Genomic DNA, 19,710 nt, shown 5'->3' on the forward strand with positions numbered 1-19,710 from the left:
TTCCTTATGACACTTCCTTCCAGCTACAGATCTGTCTCCTGGCTGCCATCCATTTTGCAACACATATACTCTGCCTTACTTCTGCTCAGTTCATACCTCTCTCTTCCAGTACTTTCCTCCAACTTTCCAGTTTAGCTGCCACTTCTTCTCTTGATTCTGCACATAGCATGATGTCATCTGAATACAACATAGTCCAAGGCACGTGTTCTCTCACCTCCACCATCACTACCTCCATCACAATATTAAACAGGAACAGACATAATGCTGACCCTTGATGCAAGCCAACTGTCACTTGAAAACTTTCTGTCTCTCCCAGGCAGGTCCGAACTCTTGTCTTCACATTTCTGTACATCTCCTGCCCCAACCTGACATATTTCTCTGGTACCTTCTTCTCCCTCAGACACCTCCAGACTTCTTGCCTTGGCACTCTATCATATGCTTTCTCCAGATCAATAAATACAAGATGTAGCTCCCGTTGCTTCTCTCAAAATTTTTCCATCATCTGCTGTAACCCAAAGATATAATCTGTCGTCGATTGACCAGGCATGAAGCCATATTGCTCCTTTGCAATCTACACTTCCTTCCTCAGTCTTCCATCAAGAACCCTTTCTAGAATTTTCATTATTCCTCTGTAATTCTTACAGTCTTGTGCATCCCCTTTACTCTTGTAGATGGGGACAAGAGTACTTTCCCTCCATTCCTCGGGTATGTTTTCCTGTCGACAAAAGTTTACTAACAGGTCCCACAGCAGGTCAATTCCCTGTTCCCCCAATGTCTTCCATGCCTCCACTGGGATCCTGTCAGGGCCCGCCAATTTTGCATTCTTCATCCTCTTTATGGCCTCCTTCACTTCCACTGTACTAATGTTCTGCACCATCCCCTCATAAGGCTCCCCATCTTCTCTGTGAGTCCTTGCATTTTCTTCATTCAAAATCCCTTCAAAGTATATTCTCCATTCATCAAATCCTATTGCATTATTGAAATTGAAGTTATTAATTTCTTCAAATACCTCCTTGCTCACTCACAATTAAGCCATCCTCTCCTATGTTGTCTACACTTAAGTTTCTCATGATTCCATCTTGTAAACACCCTTATAAATTGATCCCTGAATACCTCAACAATGTCTTCTAGAGCAGTCACCATTCTACCACTTTCATCCATTAACATCATCTTACCATGATCATTGTTCCTTCTACTTTCCACATATCTAAAAAAACTTCTTTGCCTGATTTGCCAATTTCTGCATTTTTGTATTCCTTACTAACTGAGTCACTCTCCTGGCTTGTTCTTTATACTCTTTATGTAACTGATTATCACCATTATTCATCTTGTACTGCCTCCAAAGTACCTTCTTCTTCTTCCAGATTTCATGCTTAAGCTCCTCATTTATCCATTTTCCACCTACCTTATTCAGCCTTTTGGGCCTTCAGTATACATTCATACACCGATGCTGTTATGTATTTCTTTGTGATGCAGCATTTATTTCTTTATCACTCAACTCCTCGTTCCATGTTATAGCTCCAAGCTGTCTCCTAAGCCTCTTATAATCACCAGCCTTATAATTCCACATATATCCTTTCCTCACAAAAGTCTGCATATGGCTAGCCACAACCCAGGTAATCACTTCATGATTACTCTCACCAACTGGAAAAGTGTGAAACCTCATTCACAAATACATCCTCTGATGAAATGATGATCTCAAACTCTCGATCCTCACTTGCCCTTCTTTACATGCTGCCTGAGATAGTTATCTGTCAAAAACTCAAGAAATTCATTTTCCTTATTCCGAAATGCTATCTCTTCATTCCAATCTATACTGCCATAATTAAAATCACCCATAATAGCCTCTCTCTTTTTTTTTTTTTTTTGTTCACTAACACAAGTTGTTTATACATTTCTTCATCTTTTAAATATGATATTAATTTTTGTCCTGCTCAAAACTAAATAATGATTACTTCCTATTTGAAATCCAGTGTGAAGATATCACATATCATCATCCACAACAACCATCGGTCCAATGCCCATAGGTGTTTGATGCCATCTTGATATGATTCTTCCATTGCATTCTATTTTGTGCAAGATGCCTCAGTTTGTGTATAGAGTTTCTGCACCATTTGACAATGTCATTGCCCCATTCTCTGTATGGTCTGTCTTCCTTTTTTGTTCTTTCTTTCAATCACCCCAAACAGCAGCATTTCTATTTTCTTCTCATCGTTCGTTCTACATATATGACATATATGGCCAAAGGGACGTAGTTTCCTTTTAATTATTTTGGATCAGGTTTTCTTTTGGTTGTATTCGTCTATAGATTTCCTCATTGTTCACTTTCTGGATCCAGCTTATTCTCAAGATCTTTCTATAGCACTTTCTTTCAAATGCTAATATCCTCCTTTCAGATTCTCTCAGGAGTACCCAGGCCTCACGTCCATAGAGAATGCTGCTGAAGATACAGGTTTCTACAACATGCAGTTTAGTTTGCATCTTTATAGCTCAGCTCTTTCATATTTTGTCCATGGTTTTTAAAATAGTTGTTGCTCTGGCTATTCTAATTTTTATCTCTTTTTGGGGTCCAAGTCATGCATCATGTGGCATCCAAGATATGTGAAGTGTTCCACATTTTCCAGTTGAAATCTGTCTATGGTAACTCTGTTCAGTAACTTTCAGTAACTCCTGTTGTTCAAATATCATTGTTTTAGTTTTTTCAAAGTTGATATTTAGTCCATATCTTTATTCCTTCTGTGTATAGTGTTTGCAGTATCCTTTCCAGCTTTGCTGCATCTTCTTCAATCAGGGCAATGTCATCTGCAAAGCAGAGGTAGTTTATTTTCATGCCATTTATTGAAATGCCTCCACTTTCTTCTTTAATCTTATCTAGTGTTCTTCCCAGATGGGTGATATTGGGTCCTCTTGTCTTGTGCCTTGACTAGTGGCAAACCAATCTCCAGTCGCACCTGCTATCCCGATTTTTGCTTGTGCTTGGCTGTTTATATCTTTCAGTAGGCAGATCAATTTATTGTCCACACCATAGGATTCCAAGACCCATGTTATATTTTGGCCAATATTATCAAATGCTTTTTGGAAGTTCACGAAACAGCAATATATCTTTTTGTTCTTTCTTCGAGCTTTCTCTGCTATTAGTCTTAGTGTGAGCATTTGTTGCACTGTACTTTGATCTCTTCATAATCCAGCTTGCTCATCAGGAAGATGTGCCTCCACATGACCCATTCAGGGATTCTGTTAGTATTTTCATCAGCATTTTGCCAAGAAGACTCATTAATGCAATAATTCTGTAATTGGTGCATTCTAAAGCACTGCCTTTAGAATGCACCAAAAATGACATCAAGATATCACACCTTTCTTATGAAGAACAACAAACACCGATTTTTTCCACTCTTTGGGGGCATACTCTGATCTCCATATTTCATTACATAGCTTATGCATTTCTTTTACAACTGATTCTCCCCATATTTTAGCATCTGACCTATTATGTTGTCATCTCCAATACTCTTGTTGTTCTTGAGAAGTTTTATAGCCCTATTCACCTCCTCTTCCAAGACGTAATTTTCAAAGATCTCTGCTGGTGGAGAGATTGCTTTTAGTTCTTTGATTACTTCTGTGCAGTATTATTTAATTGATTTTTATATAGTTTGCTGCAATATCTTGTCCATCTGTATGATTTTGGTCTTGTCTATCAATACTTTACCATCTTCATCTTTGATTGCTACTGATCTTGTTTGCCACTTCCTATTGACATTTCTTATAACTTTGTAGACCTCTCTAGTTTTGTGTTCTCCATAGTACTGTTCAATGTCTTTGCACTGGTCCTCCAACATTTGGCTTTATTAGATCTTGCTGCTTTCCATACTTCATTGCATTTTTGATGGTATAACTCATCTGCTGCCTCTGATCTCTTTTAAGTTTCAGTTGTCTTTTCTCTTGTACCAATTTTAAGGTTTCCCGAGTTATCCATTTCTTGTTGATCTTTTCTCTTTCAGGAATTACTTTCTCTACTGCTTTTTTTAGCACTGTAGTCAGTTGTTCTGCTCTTGTATTTATATTTTGTTTTTCACTTGGGGTCTTAAGCTTAGTTTCCAATATGTTCTGATATGCTGTTCTTAGCCTGTCTTCATTTAATTTTGAGATGTCTCTAGCTTTTTGGAACTTTCCTTTGTACTTCTGTTTCAGTTTTAGTCTTATATTCGCAATCACTAACCTGTGGTCCATTTCTGGTCTATTAATATCAAGACCAGAGAAATCTTCTATCATTTGATTCTCCTGACAGTGTCCACCATCTCATTTCTGAAATACCCAATATATCACATCTGTATTTCTTCATTTTTTCTTGAAGCCACTGCAATTTTCCAGTTGCCCAGAGAATATGGACATTCCATGTACCAATTGATATTCCATCCTTTACATGCCTGAGTTTGATTTTTTTTGTCTTTGTTTTCAGTAACTGATTTTTCGATCCAACCCTGATTACTCGATTGAGAACGCGGACCTTGTTTGACAGGGCAACATCCGAGCCAGCATGAGTCTTTTCTCTTGTTCTATGGCATCATCTTATTTCTTGTGTGTTAAATAGGAAGTAATCACTAATTTTGAGCAGGATAAAAATGAATATCATATTGAAAAGAAAAATAGTTATTAAGTTTCTATGCAATTTTTCACCTCTGTCCATATGAACTTATGCATATCTTTGTATTGAGGCATATATTTGGGATGGAGCACCCAAAACTTCTCTAAAAAATTTTGATGCCATCCAGAGGAAAGCAATTTGGCTCATAGATGATCCCTCTCTTACAGATTCATTTCAATTTTTATTTCACAGATGCAATATTTCAGCTCTGTGTCTATTTTACAGGTGCTTCAATGAAATGGCAACCATCATTCCTCCATTTTCTGTTGCAGCTGTTAATAGAAGAGCAGCAGCTGGCCAACCTGTTTACTGTGCAATGTAAACACACCAAACCTGCTTTCATCTTCCTTTTTTATTCCATCCACCTCCATACTTTGGAACAGACCTCTGCAAGAAGTATTTCCATACAACTACAACCCGCAACAGTTACTAAGCATCATTTTTAGCTCTGCTCTTTTCTACAATTTTTTTCTCTATGTCTGATAAAACATTTCTGTATGTCTCGTATTCATTCATACTATGCTAAATATGCTGATATCCTGTTTATTTTTACTTCACACTATATGCTCTCAAAAACCAGCATTTCCATCCTCAGTGTTCTATCCTGCATGAGTAGAACACCAAGAACAAAACTTATGTTGCACATGGAATTGAAGGTAGAATTGTGCTAACATAAGCAACAGTTCCCAGTCCTAATTTTCTATGCTCAAAATCTGAACACAGGACATACCCTTCAACATCCATTCTTTTCAGGAAAAAACTTCTGTCAACCATGATTCATTAATTTCAATACTTTTCAATCATATATATCTATGAAAGTTAAACTAATTTTTCTTTGTAAGTGGAGGTTTCTGTGGTTTAGAAGTTCATAAAGCATATTCCGGTAATTAATAAATAAATTAACTTAATAAAAAAAATGTGGTCCAATTACCGGAATATGTCTTAATTTTTCCTTATTCCTGATATTACTAGCTTTATTATATAGAAAAGCTATACATCATCATGTGCAGTGCAGTACCCAGGTAAAAATTTTTGTGATGACATCAAAAGCATGAGAGATGCTTTTTTACAAACTATATTGGAATATATACTATTTTCATGTTTATATTTATGTCAGTAGAGGTATACATTATCATTTCTTTCTAAACTGCCAAGCATATCTCTAAAAAGTTTGAACATTTTGTTGAGAGACAGAGAGAAGATAATTGTAGAAAGTATTTTACCTTGGGTATAATAAATGTTAAAGATATCAAGCTATTTTAAACCTGGTTTTACTCCATTTCCCAAGTAAGCAAACAGACAAACAAGAGTTTGCGCCTGCAAGTGTTGCAAGTCTAGTTAATCCTGCACGTAGTGCAAGACCAAGGCAACTCATGGTAAAAGTAAAATAACCCCTGATCACTAATCTTAATATTTACCCTTAATGCAAAGCACATCTCCTGGAGGAGATGTATGATGCTTTGTATTAAAGGCAGGGACCACAACCCAGACCGGTTTTGACCTTTATTGAGGTCTCATCAGTGGGAGCCAGGCTAGAAATACCAAGATTTTAGTAATACAGTGCTTATAAGTATTTTGCCAGAACAAGTTACCATAAGGTGTTTTAACCTTATTAAATAAAAATCTCAGGAGAAGATATAAATGTAGAAAGTATTTTACCTTGGGTGAGATTTTTATTTAATAAGGTTAAAACACCTTATGGTAACTTGTTCTGGCAAAATACTTATAAGCACTGTATTACTAAAATGTTGGTATTTCTAGCCTGGCTCGCACTGATGAGACCTCAATAAAGGTCAAAACCGGTCTGGGTTGTGGCCCCCTGCTTTAATACAAAGCATCATACATCTCCTCCAGGAGATGTGCTTTGCATTAAGGGTAAATATTACGATTAGTGATCAGGGGTTATTTTACTTTTACTATGAGTTGCTTTGGTCTTGCACTATGTGCAGGATCAGCTAGACTTGCAACACTTGCAGGTGCAAACTTGACTTGTTTGTCTGTTTGCTTACTTGGGAAATGGAGTAAAACCAGGTTTAAAATAGCTTGGTATCTTTAACAGAGAGAAGATAAACGAGAAACAAGAGACAAAGAGAAATTTCAGAAACTATTTATACCTCAAGATGTTTGGCCACAAATGTAGTAGAGATGTCTTGATAAAAATATGTGATTATTCAACTAAATTATTAAGAAAAAAATTTGTAAAATTTTACCTTGGTAAGATTTACCAGTTGTAAAGCATCTGAACTCGCCTGCCCACTTAAAACTCTTTGACGTTCATTTGCTACATCAACATCATCATCTATCATGTCACCAGTTGGTATTTCAACATTCCTATAAAATTTCAAGTGTTAAGGATCTGTTGTATGTGGTAAACTATTTCAGAATTAACGAATTCAAGAATGAAAAACATTACGTCAAAAAGTATCCACAACATATTATTAAAATTATTATTATTATTATTATTTTATGGCAAATGGAGTCAGGAGACTTATCGGGGAGACCAAAATCAACCACTATTCACACAAATCCTATCATCATACCTCTCCTTGAATCCATTCACTGTCAGGGAACTCACAACCAACTCTGGCAATCCATTCCACTCACTCAACACTCTTCAAGCAAAAAATCTGGTCTGCACCCCTACTAACCACACTCTTACACAACTTCTATGGATGATCCCTAGTTCTCTGACCATTTGTCATATATTGAAAAAATTTCACTTGCATCATTTTTATAAAATCCCTTTACTATCTTAAAAGTTTCTATTATGTCTATTCTTTTCTACCTATCAACTAAACTTTGTAATCCACAAACCTTCAACCTATCTTTGTAGGAGGTATTCCACAGACCTGTCACCATCTTGGTCACTCATCTCTGTTCCCCAAGAAACTCAGGTGACTAAATCTGTGCAGAAGTCAAGATATGGCCAAATCATAGCCTTATAAAGAGGGATAATAACTTCCTTATCTTTACTTGCTAGAGTGTTTTTCAACATCCAAGTAATTCTTTGAGCTATTTTAACAGCTTTTGCAATATGCCATCTGAACTTCAACTCTTTTCCACCATTATCCCAAAGTCCCTAGCAGGATATCATGCAGGATATCTACATCACATTTCTAAACTATTGCTTTCCCCAGTTTTACATCATCAACAAACAACTCAATACCCCCCCCCCCCCTCTTAAATCTTTCTGTATGTCATTGAGGGATAATAACTTCCTTATCTTTACTTGCTAGAGTGTTTTTCAACATCCAAGTAATTCTTTGAGCTATTTTAACAGCTTTTGCAATATGCCATCTGAACTTCAACTCTTTTCCACCATTATCCCAAAGTCCCTAGCCTCATCAATGTCCTACAATCCAATACCATCAATTTGATACACCAATGCAGCCTTTTCAACCCGAAGTGCATAACCTTACATTTTGCAACATTAAATTGACAATCAGTATCCTACGTTCATAATGCCAATTTATTTAAATCATCATGCAGGATATCTACATCACATTTCTAAACTATTGCTTTCCCCAGTTTTACATCATCAACAAACAACTCAATACCCCCCCCCCCTCTTAAATCTTTCTGTATGTCATTGATATACAAATTAAAGAATAGCAGCCCTAGTACTGAACCCTGAAGTACTCCACTAGTCACCATCATTCCCTAGATTCCACTCCACCATATACTACTCTCTGGTTTCTGTCCATCAGCCACCCTCCCATCCATACTACTAGCCTCATATACATTCCCATCCTCTCTAGTTTTTGTAATAGTTTTCCATGTGGTATTCTGTCAAATGCCTTGGCAAAGTCAAGCAGTATCATGGTGTAGCCATTACCTTTATCCAATTTTGCTGTCATATCCATTACAAAATGTGAATAAGTTACTAAGACAGGACCTACCTTTTACAAAGACATGCTGTCCACTATAGAGCATTGCATCCCTATCCACTCGTATTTTACCTTTCACCAACTTTTCAATATGTTAACAACCACTCCTGATATATCAATTGGTCTGTAGCTTGCTACCTCTGTCTGGGAGTCACTGTTATGCAATGGTAATCTTTTACCCTCTTTCCACTCTCTTGGAACCCTGCCAGAGCTGAGGCTTAGATTGAACAACTTCATGTTCAATGACAGATGTTGTTACAGATGTTGACATGCATCTCTGTAACATCAGCAACTGTAAAATCACCACCTGGATGATACACCTTTGCAGAAGGTGTATCATCTTTTGGTTCTATTTCTTCATCTATTTCTTTTGGTTCAGTTACCTTCCTATCATGAGCATGGTTTAAAGTCATTCCACCATAGCCATTTTTCCTCTTACTTGCTACATAACGAAAAAACTCTTTTGGGTTTACTTTGGCCTGTTTGACGAATTAGCATAACAATACAATCACATGTGAATAATTAACTTCTCAACACCCTCCCTCTATGTTTGAATCAAGCTGGTCAAGAAATTCATTAGCAACACACAATTCCAATTTTTTAATATTTTTTTTATTGCTATATGATGATCAGTACTTGTTATGTAGAATTCTGGAGACACCTACAGTGGTAGAGCATGTACTTTAAAATAAAATACAATTCAACATTTCGACCTTTATATTAAGGTCATCATCATAAGGAATAAACATATGCACCATCAAGATTCTCTATAGTAAGCTACAGCATAACAGTTCTGGTCAACCACTGACCCTACCTGACCTCTGGCAAGGGAAAAAAACATATAAGTAAATAAATGATAAAGATAATAAATAATAATAATAAAATAAATAAATAAATAATAAAGATAATTCATAAAAATAATAATAATAATTAAATACATAAATAGAATTGTATATTAAGCGCCTCCATAGCGCAATTGGAAGAACGATGGTACATTGCGCCCTTCGATTGGAATAGTCCTAAGTTCGATTCTCATTGCGACGGGAGGAATCTTTATCTGAACGATTTCAATTGAAGGTGAGTTAACAGATCTCATATGGAGGTAGCAGGGTTTTTTCTCCTGGAAACTTGGGTTTTTTTCATCCCACATACAGACAAATTATCCCTTCAGAACACATGCAATTTACAGACAAAAAATACTAGGTAGTAGTGGTGGAGATGGGCGGTAGATGGCGTTGATGGAGATGATTCGTAGTAGAGGTTCGGTGTAGTGGTTGAGACAGTTGTAGGTGTCCTCCCGTGATGAGTCTTCGGACTCCTTGGAGGTATCAGGAATAATAATAATAATATTCTAACATGACACTTTCCAAGGACTCACTCTTGGAAGGCACTTCACATAACATGCTATTTCCTACTTAATCCTCTATCTACACACATTATTTTCTGTCTGTAAATTCAGTGACGATTTGCCTGCATGAAGGATGAAAAACTCAAAATTCTGAGAGGAAAAAAACAAAACAGAAAACAACCACTTGTTACTTCAATAAGCTAGTTCACCTTCAACTGAAAAAAATAAAACAAAACATATAGATTCCTCTCATCACAACAATTGGAAGAATGACAGAACAATGTGCCCTTTAAATGAAAATAATAATAACAAATAAAAAAACAAATACTTAAAAGTAAATAAATAATAAAGATAAATAATAAAAATAACAGTAATAATTAAAAACATAAATAGAATTGTATATTCTATTTATGTATTTCAGGTCTTTTGCAATTAAAGGATGCACTGTCCCATGTTTTTCCAATTGTGCTAAACAGGTAGATGTTATATAAGTTGAACTATATCAACAGTTCCTAGTTATTATTATTATTTTTTATTGTTATTATTTTTCAAAATTAAGTGGATATTGAATACCACATCATTTCTTAGCTGAATAAGAAACTCAAAGATAGGAAATGTAATCTAAGAGTTTCATGCCGAATATAGAAAACTATATAAATAAAGTAAGATGAAAAGCCAAACGGCTATTTTTCTGGCAAAGTTGATAAATTAAGGGGATAAAAATCTCTTATTGTTTTTCAGCCAGTATGCGAAACTCTAAGATCGAAAACTATGATCTAAGCGTTTCATGCCGATGAACTATTGGCGAATCCAAGTGTAAGTGACCACTTGGTAGTACCACACCAAGGCAACTCGATGCAAAGGTGGAGCACGCTCCTCACTATTCTTGATATTTTCTCATAATGTAAAAACACACAGCTCCTAAGAGATGTAATACTGCTTTACATTATGAGGAGAGGTCACTACCCAGACTGGTTTCAACCTTTTTTGAGGTCTCAGTGAGTATCTGATATACTTTGATATCATTTAGGTCTAGTGATATACTTAGGTCTAGCTACTCACTGATGATGGTCTAGCTACTCACTGATCATTTAGGTCTAGCTACTCAATGATGAGACCTCAAAAAAAAGGTTGAAACCGGTCTGGGTAGTGACTTCTCCTCATAATGTAAAGCAGTATTACATCTCTTAGGAGCTGTGTGTTTTTACATTATGAGAAAATATCAAGAATAGTGAGGAGCGTGCTCCACCTTTGCATCGAGTTGCCTTGGTGTGGTACTACCAAGTGGTCACTTACGCTTGGATTCACTGATAGTTTGTCGGCATGAAACGCTTTGATCGTAGTTTTCGATCTTAGAGTTTTGCATACTGGCTGAAAAACAATAAGGGAATTTTATCCCCTTAATTTATATAAATAAAGATCGGCAAGTCCAAACGTAAGCCAACACTTGGTAGTGCAATGCTAGGTGACTCGTAGTAAAGGTGGAGTACGTTCCGATCACTGTTCTTAGTATTTTCCCATAATGCAAACCATAGCTCCTAGGAGATGTATAACCGTTCTACATTTTGAGAGAAGGTCACTACCCAGACCGGTTTCAATCTTTTTTGAGGTCTCATCAGTGAGTAGGTAGACCTAGATGTAATATCAAGGTTTCAATGACCAGAACTTATATTTTTACGGTAGGAGTTGCCAAAAAAGGTGCACAAATACAATTACTGAAATAAGAGCTAACAGGCCTCACTTTGGGGAAGTAAAATTATTCAAAATTAAGTGGATTCAGCTTGAAACTCTTAGATTACATTTCCTATCTTTGAGTTTCTTATTTGGCTAAGAAATAATGTGTATTCAATATCCACTTAATTTTGAATAATTTAACTTCGCTGAAGTGAAGCCTGTTGGCTCTTATTTCAGTAATTATTATTTTTATTATTATTATTACCTCCAGACCTCACAGAGTCAAAGACTCATCTGTGAGGTCCTTTTATCACACACACAGCTCATCATACCGTGTCTTAAACACACTCAACCTCCTTACAGTAACCACACTTGCAGGCAGGGCATTCCAATCATTCACAACTCTGCACGAAAATAACCTACCTCTCACTCTCCTACGCACACCCTCTTTATACAGTTTCCAGGGATGACCTCTGGTTCTCCCCCCTATCTCCAACTATTTTATGTAAAACTTCTCCAGCATTAATCCTATAACAACCCCTTACAAACTTGTAGGTCTCTATCATATCTCCCCTCTTCCTCCTGTCCACCAGGCTATGCAAATTACATCTTCTCAATCTTTCTTCATACTCAACATTCCAGAGGTCAGAAACTACCTTAGTCAGTCACCTTTGGACCCTTTCCAACGTCTCTTCATCTTTCTGAAAGCCAGGTGACCAAATCAGGGCACAATAGTTCATGTGTGGCCTAATCAAAGCCTTATACAACAGAACAAGAATCTCCCTACTTCTGCACGTCAGTGTCCACTGCATCATTCCCAGAAGCCTTTATGTTGTCTTCACAATTTTGGCTATGTGTCCCCTAAATTTCAGATCCTTATCCACTATCACCCCCAGATCTCTTATTTCCTCCACCTCCAACAATATATCCTTGCCAAGTATAAATTTTGCATCCCATCTTTGTTTTCCAAATTTCAAAACCTTACATTTTGCAACACTGAACTCGCATCTCCACTTCCGTGCCCAATCACTCAATTTATTCAAGTCTTCCTATAAGGCCACAACATCTTCACTACTCTTCATGGTTCGTCCCAACTTCGCATCATCTGCAAACAACTGAATATCTCCATCCAAATCTTCACCAACATCATTAATATACAAGTTAAACAGTAATACCCCTAAAACAGACACCTGAGGCACTCCGCTAGTGACTTTCCTTTTCCTGGATATCGCTCCACCATACACAACTTGCTGATACCTATCAGATAGTAGTCTCGAATACAATGCACTAATCTAATATCCAACCCCATCTGTTTCTAGTTTAACTGTCAACTTATCATGAGGTACTCTATCAAAAGCCTTTCCGAAATCCAAGTATATTACTGTGTATCCTTCTCCTCTGTCCAAGGAAACAGTCACTTTATTGTAATAAGTAAGTAGATTGCTAAAACATGACCTCCCTTTAGCAAATCCATGATGTCCATCAAAGATATTGCTGTCAACCCAACTCTGGATCCTAGTTCTCACAAGCTTACCATAATAACTTAACCACAACACCTGACACACAGATAGGCCTATAGTTTGATGCTTGAGTTCGATCACCTCCTTTATGAAATGGCACAATCTTGCCCTCCTTCCACTTCTTAGGAACTTGACAGAGTGCAAGACTCATATTAAAAAAATATGTCAAGGCAGGTGTCAATTCCCTAGCACATTCCTTCAGAATACGTGGTGATATATTATCAAGTCCCACAGCCTTATTAACATCTAGTTTACTCAACTCCCCGATACACCTCTTGCTTACTTACGGTCAGTCTCTCCTCCCCATCATCAACTGTTCTTAATCTCTCCATGAAGTGACATTCACAAGATTGAAAGACTTTTATGACATTAAGTATCTCCACCACACATTCTGCAACAGCTGTCATTATACCATTTTCTTGAATCAATGTCATCCTTCGATAATCATTCTTTCTTTTGCTGGCTACATATCGAAAGAACCCTTAGGATTCTTTTTTGGCATCATTTGCTAACTACTGTTCATACCTCTCTTTATCTACCCTCACCAACCAAGTCACTCTCCTTGCCTGGTCTTTGTAGACCTCATGGAATTGATTATTTCCACTTCTCTTATGCTGCCTCCACAATGCCCTTTTTCTCTGTATCGTATGCTTAATCTCTTTATTCATCCATCTCACACCTACCTTATTTAACCTTCTCACCCTTAGAATACATTTAGACATTGCATCTACTAGATAGTTTTTGAAAATTCCACAAGCTGCATTGATCTCTTTTCCAGCTAACTTCTCATTCCATGCTACACCCACAAGCCATCTCTTGAGCTCTTCATAATCAATCCCCCCTCCCTGTAGGTCCACATATATCCTTTTCTCACAGAGGTCCTCACACTTGCTGGCAACCACCCAGGTAATCACCTCATGGTCACTCTCACCAATTGGTGGATGATTTGTCACCTCATTTATAATTACATCCTCAGATGAGATGACCAAATCCAAGACCCTCAATCCTTGTGTGCCTCTGTTACATACTGTCTGAGGTAATTATCCCTCAAAAACTCATTTTCTTTACTTCCAGTTGCTATCTCATTATTCCAGTCTATATTGCCATAATTAAAATTGCCCATTATGATCACCCTTTTCTTATTTGCTTGGCTAATTTGATTATACATTTCATTATCACAACCATCCACATTACCTGATCTATAACAACATCCAACCAAGTATTTGATTCCATTCACCACTATCTCACACCATACTGCCTCAAAACCGCTGGCACTATTTCCCCTCTTGTATCTCTACTTTGTATGGACATAACATTTTTTCTCTATCATCAATAGCACTCTCCCTCCCTTTTTACCCCTTCTATCCTCAAGAAATACATCATACCCTTCCATCTCTATTCCTGTCAGGATGTCATCATCTTCCAACCATGTCTCACTTATTCCAACAATCTTTGGGTGAACACATGCAATTAGTGCAGCCATTTCATCTGCCTTGTTTCTTATACTTCTAACAATTGTATACAAACACAACAGCTCATTTCTGGATCTACAGCTAGTTCCAATGATACCACTCACTTGATGTGATCTCTCCATGCTCAACTGGAGCCATTTCCCTTTCTGCTGATTCCTTCAAGAGCCCTCCCCAATTCCAACTGTTTCCTCTCTCAATCCCAGGTCATCCCATTCCTTTCCTGTCTCCACATGCTCTCATCTCCTCTTGGAGCATCCACCCTTCTCACGCTGTGTACCCCTGTCCACCTTGAGCCTCCCCGTTTCCCTGCTCCTCTTGCACACCCTTTCTCTCATTTTCTATACTCATACCACTCACTTTCCCATTCATAACCACCTCTTAAATCTCTCCTGTTCTTCCACATCACTTCCCGCTTGATCTGATTCATTCTCTCTACTCACTTCTCTACCTTCCAGCAGCAGTCTCTCCAAGCCATAATCACTCAAATGCAGTCCATTGCTCCATTACAGTTCACTTCGTCCTTCAAACTTATTCCACACATTAACAAACTATACTCCCATTTCCTCACACATTTCAGCCAGCATATCATTCATAATCCTTGCTCTCTGCCTCATCTCACCACAGTCATACCTAGGCAACACAATCACTACCCTTCCTGTCACACTATTCTCTTTTATCCTTCTAAGCAGCCTCCTGATATCCATTCTGACATGCTCTTTGTCCTATGTCTAATCATTCATTCCTATTAAAACCATCAACTCCTTTGCTCGCTCCCTCCTCATATCGAATGCCTCAATCATTCTTTTATAATGAAGTCACCATAAAACGCCACTCGCTCATCTTTCGTTAACTCTTTCATGCCATCAAGATTTGTTTTAATAGTTTTAACTCAAATTTTCTTAATTTCATTCTGCATCCATTACATCTGCCTCATCCAATCCAATTCAACCTCCGAATCTCACGTCACATTCTCTCTATCATTCAATCTTTCTAATTTTCTAACTCTCAACCCCCTCTTCTCACTTTCACTCTCATTCATCCTTCTGTGTTTCCGTACTTTCGGTCCAACATACGTCCAGCTTTTGCTATCATTCATTCTTTCGATTTTTTCCACTTTCGATTCCTGCATCACGGCATTTCCAGTTTCATTCGTTCTCTCAATTTCGTTCCCTTCTGCCACTCTCGCCTCACTTTCGTCCTTTTTAGCATTCGTTATGGTTTTCAGATCACTCGTTTTCTTTTTTACTCATTTTTTAACATTTTTTCAACTCTCTTTCACACCATCCTTCTCTTTCGAACATGCGCTCATTTTCCCTTCGCTACTAACATTTTCTGTCATCAATTTCATGTTAGCATTCATCAATTCCTCGTTCAGGTCATACTTTGCATACACCTTCCTTCCATCTGCCCTAAACATCCAAATCATTTATGTTATCGAAAGAATATATATATAGCACACCTCACACTTAATGAAACAACTGAAGTCTAAGTTAAAATCATGGAATGATAAAGCCGCCGCCATGTTTAATCTGCTGGTTATCACTCTAAAGTCTAATAATAACAATGAATTTGTAATTAAGTTTAAGGAAAACAAAATTCCCCACATTAATAATAATGGTAGCACACAACTTTTGCAGCAGCTCTTACTCAAACAAACACTCATATATACTTAATTATTTCAAGAATAACTTATCTCAATCCGGAGCTCTTCTTACACATGTTCGCCAAGCTTGACTCATGAGTGCCCTCTCCTAGTTAAGGCTTAATTCTCTACAATCCTATTATTTTTAGGTTCTGTTTATTGTTTGAGAGGCACTGGTTCAGTAATGATCTTTATTTCCATTCTTGGTTTCAATATCCAATATATGGCATTGAAGTTTTATAGTCCTGTTCTTTCACTTATTCCACTTTTGATTAGATGTTATGTGAGTTGCAGATGAGCAATCTCTATTTCTGGGATTGCTCATCTGCAACATTACAGCTGAAGCTTGGGGTGAACAGCTGAACCAAAGCAGTAATGATCTACCTTACTTTAATGAATTGATGTAACTTATGTCACTGTGTACATACATGTATTCCTTTCTTTCAAAATTACATGGTAGTTAGTATATATTGTATAGAAGTTATGAAGACAAAAACACATCTGTTAGAGCAATTAATTTATTTCTAATTAAGAAAATAACACTTATATTTCCAAAATTATAAATAAAGTAATTGCTCTACATGCTTTTTATTGTCTCCATAAATTCTACACAATATATGTATTCTAATGATGAGCTTAATATAAAATTCAAAACGTTGACTGTTATTTCATTTTAAAGTTAAATGCTCTAACATGGTAGTAATCTCCATAATGCTACAATGAACAAAAACAATTATAAACAATTTCAAATTCATTTGCTGTCTCTATCATTTCCCTAATGCCACCACGAGCTCTTTAATTTCCTCTCCTTAAAAATTGATTTTCTCCAATCCCACTTCCCTAACAGGGAAATCATCCTCCTAGGAGATTTTAATGTCTATAATACCAATGGCTTTCCTCCTCCAGTTGTACAGATCTAGCAGACAGAGATAAAACATTTTGCCATCATCATCACCTTACACAAATTGTTCACATGCTAACTGGAATACCAGATAACCCTAACCACTCCCCCAAACACTTTAGATCTCTTCCTCATCAATGACCCTTCTAAATTCACAGTGATTGTAGTGGACCCCTAGTTAATTCCAACCACAATCTAGTGCTCATCTCCTCCTCCATGCAACAATGCTCACACAGCCACTCCCATAGAAGGGTAGTCTGGCATTATAAAGTGCCAAGTGGGACAGCCTCCGTGACTTTTATGCCTCATTCCAATGGTTCGACTATTGTTCCTGGCCTTCCAACCCAAACATATGCATTGAACGTATCACCAAAGTAATCCTTAAAGACATGGAAACATACATTCCCCACACTACTCTGAATCACAATCTACTAACTAAATCCTGGTTCTCCAAAAGATATGCCAAGGCTATACAAATAAAAATCCAAGCAGACCACAACTGGCTTACATTAACTCTATCCTCCTTTAGTGCTTATACTAAAGCCCAAAATACACACTCTGTTCAAAAAGAAACCGAACTTTTCGAAAATAGAAGAAACTAGTGGAGCCACTTTTTGTATCTTTTTGTTGTTGAAAGCGGCAACCTTCATTAGACTTGTGTCAACTGTTTATGACATTTGCTTCATTAAAAGCAGAGTTATAGTGCCAAGAGTGACAGTGTGTTCTGACGAACAGTCGGAAAATGAGTTTCAAACAGACAGCTGTGGTTGACTTTTGTGTTAAACTTGGTAAAGGTTTTACCCAAATGCATCAAATGCTTCAAAAAACATACGGTGATGAATGCTTATCCCGGAAAGTTTACAAGTGGGTTTAAGCGATTTCAAAGTGGTTGTGAGATGCTTGAGGATGCCGAAAAGCCAGGCCAACCAAAAACTGGACTGAGCGAAGTTAACATCCAAAAAGTGCGTAAGTTGATCATAAGCTAGAAAAATATCAATTAATGTCTATACATAAAATGAATGAAAATTATTTCCTAATAATATCTGTTCAAGAAAATTAATTAATAATTGTATATAATTTGGTTTTGTATGAGCATTTCCCTAAATAAGTAAATTTATTACATTTATCTAAATAATTAGTAAATAAATAAATAATAAAACTTTTGAATAAATACTTTTTTTTTTTAATGGGAAGACATGGATAAAACTATTGGGCTACAAGCTCTTTAATGCCCATGTCAATATTTTTTGTTGTGATTTGAAGCATCTGCGAAAAAAAAAAAAATCAGCTAATGCCTTTTTATTCCCTTATAGTAGGCGAGGTCTTTTACACCCTATCTAGCTTTTGGAGATTGAGTGGGCAGTTCAATCTCCACCGGTAGCCAATCAGAGATAGCTTGCCCATTTCTATCACTAATTATAGCAGCCATCGATGAAGAAGTTGGCAAACAAGTGCTGCCATCTCTTGGTACCTAACCTTAACAATGTTACTGTCTGAAATAATATGGCTACTACGGTTGATTTTCTTGAGTTTACAGGATGAAAAACCTGAGTTTCTGGGAGGAAAAATCTGCTTGCCCGTGCCAGATATTGACTAACTCAGGAACTGGTTGAAGAAAGGCTTAGAAAAAGTTCCTCCAGTCGGCGACTAGACTTGAACTTACGTCAAACTTCGAGCGACCAAGCGCAGAGGACGCAAGTGCCACTTCCACTGAGCTACACAGGCTTTCTATCTGTGAAAATGTATCCTTAATCAATACAGTTCCTGTATTTTAATTGGATAAATTTCATGTTGGTAACCTGATAAATGATTTCATATTTAAACATTAATGTCAAAATGTAATTAAAATCTTAATTAATCTTGGTTATAATTTAAATTAAATTATAATCAAGTGAAAAAAAAATCATTCACACTACACCAAACACCTGCTAGACTATGATCACCATCATCAAATTTCTCATATATACCCTCAAGAGATGTACAGGACATTAAAATAGTATCATATAAAAAGTTTGTTGTTATTAGTTTATTATTAACAATTTTCCATGACTCCAATATTCTTAGATCTCCCATTTCATTCTTCTAAGGCACTTCTTTACTGTGTTAATCTACTTGACTCTTGGCCTCCATCTGGATTTTTTCCCCTACTATCTTGCCATGAAACACTGGCTTTGCTAATCTTTCCTCTGATGCTTGTTCCTCATGATCACTAATAAGGGAACTTAGTACATGACAAGTTTCGTTATTATGAAATTAAGCAGTACAACCATAATAAAAACTTTTATATCTCGATACTTGATTATTACTGGTTGAATATCATCTACTCCAACTGTCTTCCCACAGTTCACATTTTTGATGGCCTTATCACATGAAGTACTGATATTTACTTTTCATTGCATTCTTCTGGAATATTTTCTGCCACCATTTTGTCACATTTGATTTCATTTAAGTCTTTTAAAAATAATTACTTCAAACTTCTTGAGTATCTTAATTGTCAGTTTTCTCATATATTCTTTCCTTAATTTCTAAGCTTTACAACAGCTTACAGAACATTTTGCCACCTCACCCCCCCCTTCTATATTATATGGGATAGCGATGTGGGTTTTGTGAGAATGTGCAAAATAACT

The 19,710-nt window shown here is 36.8% G+C and overlaps 1 protein-coding gene across 2 annotated transcripts in view; it reads right to left on the reverse strand.

The window, feature by feature from the left end:
* LOC150103869 (ATP-binding cassette sub-family A member 2-like) overlaps positions 1-19,710 on the reverse strand; it is a 975,482-nt gene that overhangs the window by 198,389 nt on the left and 757,383 nt on the right. For both annotated transcript variants that reach the window (XM_090397162.1, XM_090397161.1), the window contains exon 39: positions 6,850-6,970. In XM_090397162.1, coding sequence (XP_090253288.1) covers positions 6,850-6,970 — 121 coding nt within the window. The remainder of the gene's footprint in view (positions 1-6,849; positions 6,971-19,710) is intronic.

Source organism: Typopeltis vanoorti, chromosome 8 (genome assembly GCF_054136105.1).
Source record: "Typopeltis vanoorti isolate ZY-2024b chromosome 8, IOZ_Tvanoo_1.0, whole genome shotgun sequence".
NCBI lineage: Eukaryota > Metazoa > Arthropoda > Arachnida > Uropygi > Thelyphonidae > Typopeltis > Typopeltis vanoorti.